The sequence below is a fragment of the Ochotona curzoniae genome, unplaced genomic scaffold, assembly GCF_017591425.1.
Source record: "Ochotona curzoniae isolate NIBS_2020 unplaced genomic scaffold, NIBS_Ocur_1.0 contig_3498, whole genome shotgun sequence".
NCBI classification, from domain to species: Eukaryota; Metazoa; Chordata; class Mammalia; order Lagomorpha; family Ochotonidae; genus Ochotona; species Ochotona curzoniae.
This window is the reverse complement of record NW_024465885.1, coordinates 23,544,631-23,560,899: the sequence shown is the minus strand read 5'-3', so window position 1 is coordinate 23,560,899 and position 16,269 is coordinate 23,544,631. Positions and strand designations below refer to the sequence as shown.

At 37.8% G+C, this 16,269-nt stretch overlaps 1 protein-coding gene across 3 annotated transcripts in view; it reads right to left on the bottom strand.

Annotated features, from left to right (window-relative positions):
* The window catches only part of GBE1 (1,4-alpha-glucan branching enzyme 1), a 361,102-nt gene that overhangs the window by 277,737 nt on the left and 67,096 nt on the right, over nt 1–16,269 (bottom strand). For all 3 annotated transcript variants that reach the window (XM_040980626.1, XM_040980624.1, XM_040980625.1), the window contains exon 3: nt 7,351–7,466. In XM_040980626.1, the coding sequence (XP_040836560.1) occupies nt 7,351–7,466 (116 nt within the window). The remainder of the gene's footprint in view (nt 1–7,350; nt 7,467–16,269) is intronic.

Sequence of the window (16,269 nt, the reverse complement as noted above, 5' to 3'; positions counted from 1 at the left end):
GGCTTGGGAGGAAAATGTATGAACCTGGAGAGGCCAGCCTTTGTGCAATGGTTAAGACGCAACTTGGGACACCTGCATCTTGTATGGGAGAACATGGGTTCATGTCCTAACTCAGCTACTGATTTCAATTTCCTGGTGGTGTGCAGCAACCCTGGGGGGTAGCAGATGATGGTTCAAGTTCTGAGTCTCTGCCACTGACATGAGAGAGCTGAGCTGAATTCTGAGCTTCCGGCTTTGGACTGCACTGCTCCTGATGGCTGTGAATTTCTGCGGAATAAACCAGCAGATGGAAGATGGTTGTCTCTCTCTGTCTCACCTTTCTTCTCCCAATTCAAATAAATAATTATTTCTTTTTACTTTGGAGATCAAATATTACAAAATCTTTGAAACATGAAACAAAGATGTAGAGATGGAAATCAGATCCAAAATATAAGAAAATATTTCAATAATGGAAAATAAATTTTTAATCAGATTGATCTTACTAAGGGAACATTGAGATGCTAATATCTTCATGTATCATATCCTGCCTAAAGCATCTCAACTGATTCACTCTGCCTAGTAATCTCACTCCACTTCTGAATAATTAAGGTCACTTGAACAAAACCGATCTTTATTTCTTTATAACCAAACTTTTTTCCTACAAATGATGTATCTCCTTTTGTTTAAAAAAAAAAAAAAAACTTCTATTCAATACTTTGCTTCTCAGAAAACTAAAAAATAGTAGTTACAGGCTATCATCTGTTGCCTCAAATACATAAATCTGGAGCATGGCTCAAGTTCTCATTCCTACGTTATTACTTTCTTTCCTCTGTGAGGCCACATCTGGGATGGCAGGGTAGCATGATAGTTAAGCACATGAATTGTGCCGAAAGACAGACCTGAATTCAAGCTGATGTTCTGTTAGATACTTAATCTGTTCAAATGTAATTGTATTTACAATTAAACTGAACATATAATACCTGTTCTTAAAGATTTGCCATGAGAATAACATTAAATGTGAATGTAATAACACATGATTTGTTCATAAATCTTAATAACATTGCAGAACTAGACATTAGTTTTCAAGCTGCCTTTTCACCTATCAATGGTGAAATATCTAACTATGATTAAGGGAGCAAAATGGTCTATTATGAAATGAACTGTATCCTCCAAGTGCAAGTCAAGAAGCAAAAATTCCTGAAATTATGATATTTGGAGATACAGTCTTTTGAAGATAATCAACTTTACAAGACATCCTGAGACTGAGCCCTCACAATGGGATTAGGATTTGTTTTCTTTTGTTCTGTTTTATTTTGTTTGTTAATTTTTTTAGCTTTTTAAAAAAAATTTTGATTATGTTTTCATAATTGATCAGGGTGGGAAGGATTAAGGACCAGGGAAATGTGGGTGAGATCACTGTGTGAAGAAAATTTATTTTTCTTTCTCCTGTATAAGGGAGAAGGGAGAAGATGAGGGGAGAGGCCACACTAAGCCTCCCAAGTGCCTCTGTACCTGGGGATGGGAAGGTACACTCAATGGAGCATGTTTCAAAGGGTTCTGCTTAAGTGGTTTAGTTAATTCTGAAATGCTGTCAATCTCACTGATCCAAAAATGAGGAAATACTTGCAATGTGTATTGGTTGACACAGTAAACCTTCATTCGCCCAGATATTTGTTGTCAATCTTGTTCTGGGTAGTTGGTCAATTTTTTCTGTGCTCCTTCCTTGGCTATGGTACCAGATGTCCTCTGCAGGACCAAATGGAATGCCATTTCCTCAATGTGAATCTGGTTATGTTGAGGCCTAACCTGTGCTGTCCTGCACTCCATCCATGTTCTTAAATCTGCCCATGGATGTTATGAACTGGCCCAGCCTGGCCCAAATCCAGAATTGACCTGCAAATATGCCAGGAATATGGTAACCAGGTCTGGTTTGGGCTGTTCACAGCATTGGTCCTTGTGCTCACCTGCATGGACTGCATCCTGACAGGAGTTCCCCATACTCCTCTATTACGTCTCTTATCACCGGTGGGTCCGTGGCCCAGACTGAATTAGTCCACTGCCTATCCTGGCAGGAATAGTGGCCTTGCCTGACCAGCCCATACTCATTTGGTTTCTTACTATTGGGTGTAATAGCCTAGCCACGCTCAGATACAGCTCTCATGTAATTCACCAGTTGCCAAGACCTAGACCAGCCTGTCCTATACTCACCCTGGCTCTCACAAGCAGCAGGGGGTGCTGGACTCTAGCCCAATCTGGCACACTCCAGACCCAGACCGTACCCATGCCAAGGATCATTGCAACATGTCAAGCCCAGATTGCCAGTCTTATTCCAGCTTTCACACTCACCAGTAGGAACCACAACCTGGCCAGGGCATTCCCTTAGCTCCCCAACCAGGCCTGCTGCCAGTCACAGACCTTGCTCTAACCCAGCTCGGCATAGCCCATCCCCAGTTTTCACCTATGCCATTGGATGCTACAGTTTGGCCTATCCCAGCCTATCCTCAATGCCAACTTTCACTGGTAGGTGCTGTAGCCTAGCTCTGTTTAGTCTACTTCCATCTCTGTTTCATGCAAACCAGTAGGTGTGATAGCCTAGCCTGGCATGACCTGCACTCCAGCCTGGCTCTTGCACACGCCAATGTGCTAGGCCCAGTCCTGCCCAATTCACCCCTCTCCAGAATCAACCTATACACCTTCCAATGGGTGAAGCTACCTTGCCTGGCCTAACCAATACCCAGGCACGAATCACATGCTCAACAGTAGGAGTTACAGACCACCAGGGGAATTTTCCAAGTTCCTCCACCAGGCCCACTCCCAGACCTAGATCTCACATGTGTCAACAGGTGCTTGGGGCTTTATCTGACATGGTCCTCCCTCAATGTCTCTTGCCTCCTCACCTCCCCTCTTCTCCCCACCTCCCACACCCCACTGTCCCCACCTTTGTGAGAGCTAGTGGATGTTGAATCCCAGCTTGCCCCACACCCTATTCTTGGGTGTGCATGTGGGTGCTGCACCCTGAACAAGCATGGCCTATTCCCAACCCCAGTACCCATGAATGTTGGAGGATTTCATGGTCATGTCTAACTCAACACATCATTACCTCCAGCTCTTAACCAAGCCAATGGAAACTGCAGTTCCACAAGAGTGAGCATACATATTCCCCATAAAATCTGCCCCTAGACCTGACTCTCTCACATGGCTAGTTCACATGATGGCCCAGCATAATATCATCTGTCCCCTGTTCCAACCCTCACTGCAGGGTGCTATGATCTAGCCCTGCCTGGTAGGCCCCCAGCCCTAGCTTTCGTGTGCACCAGTGATCAGTGGTCAGCGATGGTCAATGCTAACTAGCACAGCCCAGGTCTCCAACGTGAACTGGTGCACCGGCCTGACCCTTAAAGGTCCTCCAGTCCTCTCTTCCAAACCATTCAATCTCAGTCCCCTCACATACCTGCAAATATAGTGGCAGTACCTTAGTCAATGGAAGTCCCTCAGAAGTCATTTCTCACCTGCAACACACTCCCTCAGCAGTCCTTCTTCTAACGCATCACATGACTCCCTTCCTTGGGCAGAACACAGTCCCTGCTCCTGGGAGTGAATGGGTTTCCCAGTCCAATCTTCCAAAGTCCAGTCTTCCAGTGGGGTGATATGCTGTCTTGGAGCTCAGCCCATCCATTGTGTCCCAAGCTCCTGGCAAGTGTGCTGGGCCTGGGACCTTACCCTCTTTCGACTCAAATTTCAACCCAATTCAAAGCTCCCTAATCCAATCTAACAGCACATCATGTCAGCATGTTAACCTAGGGTCCTCCCTTACCCTCACCTTGCTCCTCCCAGGACCAAGAACATGGGGACATCCCCAGGCTTGCAAGCTGCCTTGGCATTAATTCCCGGGAACCGACATGCTCCCACTGGCACTAACTCCCAGGCCAATACTACAGGTGCAATGGTGGCAGTTGGTGCACATGGCAGGCAGCATGTAAAATGGCTGGGATTAGTTTTTACAACAGTCTCCTTTCTGTCTGCCATGTGAAACGAGGCAAAATTTCTATCTGCCAGTCCTGAGATATCCTTTATTGGAACAAAACAACGCTGACCTGCAATTCCAGGTCCCAGAACTGTGACAAAATAAATTTTGTTTATTTAAGTCACATCGTCATGGTAACCTGAGTAACATGCAGTTAGAGAGAGGACATCCCTTTTGTTACTTCACTAAAAGATTAACATGACAGAATCCCATGTCAGAGTCCCAGTTCCAGTCTGACTGCTACACTTCTAATTCATCTCCCTGCTAATGGGACTAGGAAAGCAGTGCAGGTGACCCCAGTATTTGGGTGTCTGTCTCCCATGTGGGACACTGGGATCAAGCTTCAGGTGTCTAGCTTTGGCATAGTACAGCACTGACTATTGTAGCCATTTAGGGGGTCTACAGTAAGTGGAAGATTCACCCCCAACCCTCTCTCTGCCTGTATCTTCCTCTCTCTAACACTAGCCCTTTCAAATAAATTTTAAAAGAAAAAAGACACAAAGACATAAAGAAGTTTTATATTTATAATATAGCTAATAAGAACAACAATTACCTCTAAATAAATGAGTTTGGTTATGTATACAGCAGAAAAGAGTATTAAAGAAAGCTGAACATAGTATCCTTATATCTGTATAGCCTTGAATATTTAATGCATCTTAACATATTTTTAAAGCATCTTGATAAACTAAATATCTAAATGATGGGATGGTGTTTTGGGACAGCTTTGAAGTTGCTGCCTTGTCAAAGGTCCCTATTTTTGAGTCCCAGTTCCAACTTCACTACAACTTCCTACTAATATGCACCTTGGGAAGCAGCAGGTAGTGCTTCAATACTTAGGTCCCTAGCACTCACAAGGAAGACATGAACATTTTGGCTCCTGAGTTTGACCTGGCGCAATGTCACCAGTTGTGGTATTTGGGGAGTAAAACAGGTAAAACAGTAGATGGAAGCTGTTGCACTCTGTCACCCTACCTTTCAGAAAATAAACAAATAAATAAAAAGCAAATAGGCGAAACTTAGAAAAAAATAAAAGGATAACATATACAAACCACCTAAACAGCTATGTGCTTTTTAAAAAGTGTTCATTGAAAATTTTCAGGTGTTTTGTAGAGAAAACAAAGCTATTGTTTAAACAATAGATAGAAGTTATTTTTCTCTTAATGGTTAACAGACGAATCATAAGAGAGATAGTCTCAAGTGAGTTATAAAGGTCAACCCCTTGTGGACCAAAATACATTTTCAAGTTCAATATAAACAAAAGTGTCTAATTATCAAGATATATTACCTAGGGACAACTTCACTTGTGAAGGCTAAAATCCTCAAGTGACTTGATATTTACAGGGAAGCTGATCGTTCCCCTAAAGAAAATCTGATGCATCATTTCCTATAAATGAATAATTATATCACCATACTAATTATATGAGAGCATTTAAAGATTTCCTCAATATTGGAAATAGCTATACATTCTGAATAACATTTCGGTCCTAAATTTCCAGTTAATTAACCTCATTAAAAATTTGTAGAGAATAATAATGAGGAAAGATTGCACAAGACTTTGTCTTGTACTTTTTAAACATTTATTTGCTGTGAAACATAGATTTGAAAGCCAGATAACATTGTCAAACTCATTTAATGATCATATTATTTTATCTCATTAAATTAAAACCGCCATTTTTAAAACACTAAAAAATAGTACATAACATGGTGCAGAAAATATAAAAGATTTGGAGTGAGATTTGAGAGGCAAATTTCTACCAAAAGCCTCAGTATGTATCAAAAACCATTTGTTCCTAGGTTTCATCGATACTTCCCATACACAGAAACAGATTTCTAAGATGAATTCATTCAGCCAATAATTAAAATATTAGGCAAGATTTCAGAGTACACAGAATTTTCCAATGGAAAAAGGAAAAAAAGTACTCTGAAACGCTTATAAAAAGTAGTTCATTTCAGCTTTTAAAAAAATAAAAACAATGCACAAAAATGGCCTTTAGACATAAAGCCGCAAAGAAACTAGTTGCCTTGCCTCACAGTTTATATAAAATAATAGCCCATGCCCTGTACAAGAATCAAGTTATTCAACTTATTCCTTAATAGGCTGTACCTAAAAAATGACTTTGACATTCCATACATATCTCTTGAGTGCATACTCTGCCAGGCACCATTCTAAACATTGGAAATGTACAATGGTAGCAACAGAACGTGAAAGGCCCTGCTCTCATGGAGCTCCTACTGACATGGAAAGGGATTATTTATATTAAATTTAAATCCCTCTAATGCTAAACTGCAGCTTCCCTTTCTCTTTCGCACTGCAGATCAGAAAGACCATTGGCTGCTATCCCACCTTTTTAAAGCCATTTATTCTACACACATACTTTTCTCATTAGTATACAATGTGTAGCAAGAGTTCTATACTTTTTATGTGTCCTTATAAATTCATTATTCATAAGAAGAAAAAAGTAAACTTTCAAAACACACACACACCATGCATTTTGATTTCAAATATATTTTTAAATAATCAGGCTTAATGCTGGAAATAGCAAGTAGTAATAAAATAATTCAATTGTAGAATTCATCATGGTAATGTCTGAGGAATAGAAAAAGATAAAAGGGACATAGGTGTGTTAAATATTGTACAATCATTGATAAAATCAAAGAATTATGAAAGGACCTACAAAGTTTCCTATACATCAAAAGCCCTATGTATATATTCCAAACTGGGCAACCTGTCTACTAAGCCTCCCTGGCAGAGTCAGCAGAGGTCACCAATGACTACTTTCTCTGCAAACGCAAAACGTAGAAAGACATGGTCGGTCCATGCAAAGGGAGAGTGCAGGATGTTCAGTCAGTCTCTACTACACAGGACTCTGGGCTAACAAAGCAAGGGCTTTGTATACTGAAGAATCGGAAAAACTAGACCACCCCAGTGTACCTCAGCAGCCTGAGACAGGGAGAACCAGAAAACCATGTTCCCAGAATGCACCAGCACAGCAACCCCCTACTACCATGGAACTTGTGACATCACCTCTGTCAAAACTTTCTTTATAGGTAAAGCATCCCCTCTACATTGCTGATATGAAGACAGTGAAGCAATCTAAATTCATGTCTCATATATGTAACTATTTCTATTAAGTTCCTAAACTTCCGACATCAAAACTGAGTCTGATGCTCTACCATTTGAATATTTCTAAACGCATTCCAATGTGGTAATGCCCTCTCTTTAATTCAGACTGCTTTCCTCAATGTTATCGCGAACTTAGTATACATTCTAATATTGTAAATCAAGTGCTGCAAACAGGATTACAAAATTATACATTCAAGTAAGAACAACAGGGAGAAAAAAATACCTTTATTTTGGATCCATGAGGCACCACTACAGACTTATTTTGCTTTGGTGGGATATACAGCTCCCATTTTCCATAATCCAGTTTCTTGTATGGGTATGAAAAAGGATTCCAACCATCTAAAAATAAAGAAGGTCAATTATCAATAGCATGAAGGATTGATAACTAAAGAATTTCAAACACAATAGTATATACCTTAGTGACATAAATTAAACAGCACCAACTCTAAAATGCTAATCAAATGTTCTACTAGTCATACAGGAAAAGTATTTTAAATTTATTTGTAACAAATACATTTGAAAGGTTGTCTGCATCTTAATATTAAAGCATTGCCCATGTGCTTTCACCTTCAATATATCTGTCAATAAATAGAATGCAAAAAGTAAAAGATCTTTTTAGGAGATACTATGAAGAAAAAGAGGTAATATGAACAAATAAAATGCATTCAGGGTAATTAGAAAAAATACGTGCCATGGTAAGGAACAATGAAAAAAATAATTAAAATCATATAATTACTCAAATTCACAGGAGTGTGACAGAGTTAAGTTAGAGTCTAAAGAAATGCATTAGGAAAGAATGGTAGAAAATCTTTTAAAGTTACATAATATAAAAGACGGGTGAAGTGTAGATCCTGGAAGAAAGAACAAGTGAACAATAACAGACTCATACAACCATAAATTTTTACCAGAATTGGCATTAAAAATCCGTGAGAATAAGATGTTTAACCTAATGTTAAAGTTACGTGTGTCCCATGTCAGAGAGCCTGGGTTTGAATGCAGTTCCCAGCTCCCAGTTCCAGCCTCCCACTAGTACAGTTACTGGCAAGCAGCAGATGAAGTTTAATAGTCGGGCCCTGCTACCCAAATGGGAGAACTGGAATAAGTTCCTGCATCCTGGCTCTGACCTGGCACCTTCCTTGTCACTATAAGCACATCTCTCTCTTCCTCTGAATACATTTTTTTAAAATCAATGAACTAAAGACATATTGCTTAATAAGCTTTACTACAATAATTGATTCTGAATAAAAAAGAAATAGATTCAAGTTCTAATAACATGTCTCAAATCATTTAAACATGGGTTAGTGCTTATGACAGGCAAACTGTAAACTGCTTACAAGAAAAATCACAGAAATATATTTGCAATCATGTAATTTTAAAAGTTTTGTACAAAAGTAAAATTTAAGAAGATAATCAGTTAATAAATCAGATCACTAAAATTGTAGGTAGACAGTCACATGGAAAGACAGGTAGGCAGACACACAGAATAACAAGACAAGCACCCAATTAGCAGGAAATACAGTAATAAATCTAATATGAGGACATCTACAACATACAGAGCACATAATAACCAATGAGAAAAAATCAACAATAAAAATAGGCATAGTATATTTTCAGAGAACATTCCATTTGAATGTCCAATAAACATAGAGGTGTATAACGATTCTCAACTAGCTCATTGGTAAGCAGGAAACCATAAAGTAATATTAAATATAATTTCTACTCGTTACAATGGCCAAAATTGAATTTCAAAACATTAAGTAAGCACAGAAATACAGCAACACTATTGCTAAGATATAAAGTGGCATAATCAACTTTGTCTCTCATGAAAAGTTAAATATATTCATGCTAACCATACAACCTAGAAATTCTATTCCTTGGAAGCAACCTACCAAATTCTCATAATTGTGCACAATAAAGTGTTCAAAACATTCAGTGGAAAATTATTTGTAATAGCTTTAAAATTCAAATTGCCCATAAACAAATTAAAATCTTGTTATAGAATTAAACAAGCTAGCAATGGGATGAGTGCATTTGAATGAATATTCCCACTCTTTTACTAAATATTATTCCTTCTTTCCTTTCACAACATAATAACCAGCCAAAATTTTACCTACTTCTGTTATCCTATAGGCATATCAATGATTATTTTTATAATAAAAATATTTCCTCCCTAAAAAGATCTTTCATACTAATAAGATAAAGTTTTTGTCATATGAAACATTTATCTTAAGATCCACAATAAACTGAAATTACTGGATTTAGACATTTTCTGGGATGCCCACATACCATAAGAGTACCTTGGTTTCAATCCTGGCTCAACTTCATATTCCAGCTTCCTGCTAATGTGCACTATGGAATGCAGCAGACCATGGTTTAAGTACTTGAGTCTTTGTCTTCCACAAGGACACCTAGAATGAGTTCATTGCTGCTGGCTTTGGTCTGACCCAGTCCTATCTGTTGCAGGCAACTGAGAGTGAACTAACACATGGACAGTATCTCCCACACCTCTTCCATGCATCCCACACTTTCCCCCACTAAACCAATCTTTGCCTTTCAAATAATAACTTAACTTTTTTAAAAAATGAAAGAAAAGGGGCCAGCACAATGATGCAGTCGGTTAAACCACCACTTGGAACACTGCATCCCACATGAGAGGGTTAATGTGTGAGCTGCTCCTCTTCCAACCAGCTTCCTGTAACTCACTTGGAAAAGTAGCTCCCATGTGAAACCCATGTGAGAGACTAAAATGGAGTTCCTGGCTGCGGGGAGGATGAACGGTGAATAACAGATTATAAACCAGCCTGGCAGATGAAGGCATTTAAATGCATTATTGTGAAGAAATGAAAGTTGACAAATTTAACATAAAGACACACACTGAGATCACTACTCAACACACAGCTACAAGTGTCTCCAGGTGGTATTTTTATAATATTCTCACCAAGTATTTGCATAATAATTGATCTTCATTTCTGATATTTCCTGCATCCGCCTAGGTATTACTAGATTCAAGATTGGAACCCCCAAAGTAATATGTGATTACTATTTGAGGTTTGGTATGGGGTAGGCATGTAGCTCAGTGTTTTACATGCATATGACATATCAGCATCCCTGGCTAAATCCCAGCTACTTCACATCTATTTCAGTTTCCTGATAATATGTATCCTGAAAGGCAGGATGCATCTTGGGCTCTAGGATTAATCCCAGTCTCAGCCACTGTAAGCATCTGCTATTTGGAAGAGTATCTTTTTTTGCTGTTTTCTGGATCTTCACTCTCAGCCCCTCATTTTCAAACAAAATTTAAATAAAATTAAAATATGTGATTATGCTTTGTGCTTGCATCAATTATTATTATGACATTTTCTAAGACGTGGATTTTAATCAAATAAAGACAAGCTGACATATTTCTAAAGCAGACATTTTAATAGGTATTTTCTGTTAACATGTTTTAATTCATCATTGCATTTGATAATGCAAAAGATTATTTTTGTCAACAGACTCAAATCAGCACAAAATAATTTTAAATCAAGATATGGAAAAGAAACAAAATGAGGATCACACGTTAATATGAATTGCTAACACACATTCAGCACAGGCAATCAAACATTACCTAAGGTCACTGCACTGGCCACATAAGCTCTGTGTTTTCTCATACCAATAACCTTTCTTCTTATAATGTAAAAATCTCCACATAAAATCTTCAACATCAGATTCCATCAAACAATCCCGATTCTTTCACTTACATTACGGACTTTGCCTCAAGGGCACTTAGTCAAATTATTTCTGCAGAGATTTTTTTAGTTTAATATAACATTTCATTATCCATGGTTGAAATAAATCCAACTCACTAAAAAGAATCTTCCATGTGAATATGCCAGTGTGCTGAAAAACAGTCCACACTGGGGCCAACTCCTGCCAGTCTCAAGCTCCACAAAGTAGGGAAGCAAGATGCCTGGCAAATACCACAGGCAGAGCTTATGGCAAATATCAATTCTATACTGTCCAAGTGGACATCTCTCAAGTCATTATGCATAATTAGAATATCAGCACTTCAAAATTTGCAAGCATTCTTCCTCACTGAAGGTAAGAAGAAGAATGGAAATTTTACTTCTATAGATGGAAATTTACACTTTTACTCATGTACAAAACAGAGCCCAGCCAAAAAAGTTCAGGATTAGGATATCCTGTGACACTACACTTATCTAACATTATGGGAAGACAATAAATACTCTGTAACTCTGACTTTCAAATAAACAAACAAATCTTTTAAAAAATTATGTCATCAAGTAAAGGATCGAAGATGTCAATATATTTATGCTTCTAAACTGATTAACAAACTATTTTCTGGATAGCATTTTTTAACTCAGACCCCAGAAGCTGCATATAAGAATGTTCAACTACCCACGTCTTCATCAAAACCAGAGATTATCATTTTAATAACAAGGCTTGTCTGGCTTGCTCAACCAGAGTTCACTAAGAGAATTAAGCCCTAATGCCCAAAGGATCCACTGCACATAATAAATTAAGTTCTCTTCAACGCATTTGGAATAGTACTTGCCACACGTAGGCCTTGTGAGAATTTAGAAAATAGGCATTTGAATCATTTTCCTTTTTCTGTGGATCAAGTGTTGACCTGGCATGACAAAGTTGCCTTTCAGTATTGTTTAAGCGTTACCAATAGTTTTAGAATACAGCATTTTCATTTCTTTTAAAAATAGTTTGTAATTGTAATTTTGATTATCTTCCTTAACGGTTTTTCTTTGAGAGTAGCTGGGTGGGGGATATTAGATTTCCTTTTTTTTTTCATTGATTTCTAGCTTTATTGAAATAAAGTTAATAGCACGGTTTATATTGTGGCTCAACACAGTGGCAATCAAACCATTTATTTATTTACTGACCTATTTCTGTACCAGTAGAAACCATTCAATCATCTCAAAATAGATTGTATGGAGAACTCCAACACAGCAACTACATAAAGAAAGGCAAAAGCAGAACAGCTCTGCTTGAAATACCTTCCTCAACCCCTCAGAGCCTGCCATTTCAAAGTCAGTTCTAACATAGTGTTTTAGTATGTCATTTATATATTTGGAAATGTGTTATTGATTTTTAAAATGCATAATTTCATGCTATTCAAATTCTTCATTTATCTTTAGCATATCTGATCCATTATAAGTTAAGCCTATATTAAATTATTTCATGATAGGTGAGGCATGTTAATATGTATCTTTGCTTCGACTCGTATTACTGATTCGTATATCTTTACATGGGGTTTGACTAAATAAATTGTTTTGTCCCTGCAGAATTTATGTTTGTCTAATCCTCAATTTTATGGAACCAGGAATGGGGCGTTAAGAAACTAATAACATCACAAGGATAAAGCGTTTATGAATGGAATCAACACCTTAATCCAGGAGAAAGTTAACAGTCTGCAATGCAGAGATGACTCTCACCAGAACACAGTGATGCAGACACCTCAGCTCAGACTCACAGCCTCCAAAACAGGGAGAGTTAACTTTCTATTGTTTATAGGATTCAATTTTATAGCAGCTCACAGTGACTAAGCACATGGTGTAGCTTAAAAGCGAGTTTTTTTTTTTTCAGTGATAATAAGCTGAAGGAAACAGCTAAAGCTGGGAAGAAATGTTATTTCTTTAGGAAGAAGATACAAGTAGAGAGAAAAGTGGTAAGTAGAAGACAGAAAAATAGGCTAATATAATATGGTCAGTAATCAGTAGCAGCACAGGCATTCGAAAGGCCAAGAAAGGCTCTCAAGTATATTTTCCCTGGCTGGTAAAACAAGCTGTATGTCTCCATATCAAAACATTCAGAGCCCGGTAGGAGGGTTTCAGCTCATCACTATACACTAAATCATTTTCAACCACAGTTTAAAACATTTATGATATCCTAGACCTCAGTGGGGATTTGAGTTTACATTGGAAAATAGTCTTCCATCTTAAAAAGTTCCATCTGAATCAGTCTACGCTGTGAGGATATGAGGACCTCACAGTAATCAAGAAATTACACGCATTTACAAAAAAATGTTAGTGCAGCAAAAACAATGATTTTAGTCATGGATGGCAATGCAATAGAATTAAACTTATGTGTCTATGGTTTGGTGACTTCAGTGAGGATTACTAAGACTGTTCAACAGGCGGAAGAGCTTTTTCTTTCAACTGATGGTATTGTCACAACTGGGTATATACTGACAAAAAGAATAAACTTGAACCCTTCTCTGAAAAATGAACTAATAACTATCTATAGATGGATCAAAAACTTCATTGTAAGAATTAAAACTACACAACTCTTAGCTAAAACAAAGTCTTTGAGATCTCGGCTTTTTGTTTGTTTGTTTGTTTTATCATAGCAGCAGTACAAATAACAGAAGAAAAAACTGATACATTGAACTTCACCAAAATTAAGATTTATGTATGTCAGGGACTTGAGCAAAGGATTGGACTAAATAGTTCTACTAAAAATGTAAAAATGAACAACACACACCATAAGGATGTTCAACATTGTCAGTCATGAGCAAAATCCAAACCCAAACACAGTGAGATACCGCTTCACACACAGTGGGAACAATACAGTCAGAAATGAATAGTGTAGGCAAAGCTGCAGAGAAACAAGAGACCCCATACATACATACATTGTTAAAGAGAAAGGCTTGCAATGCAGTCATTCTGAAAAATGACTGTAAACTAAACATGGAATTACCATTAGAGCACCAGTCCATTCCCACTCACTAATCCAAGTGAAATTAACTCAAGTTTCTACAAAATGTTGTGTATGACAATTCTCAGCAATATTGCTCATGATAATTATAGGTGAAACAATATGAATGTGTGAACATCAAATAATAAACAGATACCCAATGTTGTATGTATATCAATGTCATGGAATATGTGACTATAAAGAAGAATGAAAACAAGGCATAACAAAAGGCACCTATTATATAGTACAATTTATATAAGATGTTTAAATGACAAATTTACAGAGATAGAACCTAGATCAGTAGCTGCCTAGAACTTAGAAAATTATGAAATGATAGCACAAGGATCCTGGGTTCCTTTGGGGTCAGTGAACATTCTCTAATATTGATTGCTGTGATAGTTATACAGTTCTGCTTCTTCAGTACTAAAAGACAAGAATTTATATAATTAAAGTAGGTGAGTTGTATACTACATGAATCACAACTCAAAAAGTTGTTACAAATACTTTTGAAGCCCTGTAACCTTTAATTGTTCACTGCTATTGATCCTTTGCCTGAGACTAAAATCAGTTAGAGATATTGTAAAGGAAAAGACCACATGGTGAGACATAAAAATTTAATGTTAAGAAGACAGTTGGTCAATAGTAGAATAAAGACTCAAGTAAGATAGTTTAGGCCACTTTGAAGAAGGAAATGATCAAAAGTTTCAAGGATTTGCAAAGGTGGAAAAAGTTAAAGTTGATCCATTAGAAGTTGAAAAAGAAAAAAGTTTTTAAGTAAAGGAAATTACATACCTTCTCCTGGATTCCAGAAAAAAAAATTTTTATAGGTGCCTACATACATAAGCATACCAAGCCAATGGCAATGGCAGAAGAGCTTGTTTAGGACTCTGGGTATGTATGCATGTATGTATGCATTTATTTATTTATTTATCTTATTATTCCATGATACATCTGTACAGGTTCCAGGAATTCTCTTCCCCTATCTCGAAATTTTCACCCCATCTCCACTAATTTTCCCCATGTCATTAAAGTAGTATAGTCCTTCACAAGCAATCATAACAAACACAATTCAAAGTTGACACTGTAGCACACTGGGTAAAGTCCCACTACCTGTAGTGTTGGTATCCCATATGGGTGCCAATTCACACCTTGCTTGTTCCACTATCAACCTAGTTCTACGCTGATGTATCTGGGAAAACAGCAGAGGATGACCCAAGTGCTTGGGCTCCTGCACTAATGCGGGAGGATTGGAGGAAGCTTCTGGTTCTTGGCTTTGGACTGACTCAGCTCCAGTAGTTGAGGCTATTTCGGAAGTGCAGCAGATGGAAGATCATCCTTTCTCTCTCTCTCTCCCTCCCTCCCTCCTTCCCTGTCTCTCTCTCTGAGTCTACATTTCAAATAAATCTTTTAAAAAGAGAGAGAGAGAAAGAAACACGAATCTAAAAGCTGTCAAACAATATAGTCTTTAAAAGATAATTTAATCTAGAGGAATGGTATAGTGGAGACCAAAATGCCAAGGAAGATACATTGCAGTATGCATCTTTACTCCCGAATAAAAGATATACTCCCAATGAAACCGGTAAATATATCTTGATAATAGGATGCTGGACTTTCTACTACAGTCTATACCTACAATGTCACAATGCATTTAAATGGCAGAATGATGAACATACGATTGTTGTTGAAAGACTACATTGTTCTAATCATATAGGAGAAATCAGTGAGGGGGGAGAGGGCATGAGTAGAGTGGAAGAAGAAATCCCTGAGCCTATGGAACCATACATCATATCACGTATGTATGTATATCGTGTATATATATATATATATATGATAATTTAGACAGACATTGACTGCAGCAGTAGTAACGCCTTGTCCTTACTGCTTGACACTCAATATCAAATTCAAGTACCTCAAAAGTCCAGTATTACTGTTTTCATCTGATGAAAGAGAAAACAGTCTCAAAGAAGGAGAAATAACAAACCCCAAATCTTAGCATGTCTAATAGACAAAGCCAGGATTGCAGTCAGGTTACCCTGACTCCTGCTTTTATCCATCTGTGCATTTACCGTATCTGGCATATATAAAACAGATCTAGATCCAGCCTAGCATGCAACTGCATCAGAAATGCAAATAAAATGTACTCCAGTTAACTCAGGCTGTTCCAACACGAATATCAGAGCCTGTGTCACTGCAACAATAAGCATTTATTTCTCAGTTCTAGAGCTTAGAAATCTGAGATCAGTTTACCAGCAGGACAGCATTCACGGTGTAGGGTCCCTTTCTGGCTTGCAGAAGGCTAACATCATGCTATATTTTCACATGTTACAAAAATCATCTTTCTAGTGTATCCTTTTTTAAGAGTCTCATCCCATCTCAGCTCATTATATAGCTACTTCCCAAAGTCACTACCTCCATATGCTAGCACCCTAGGCTT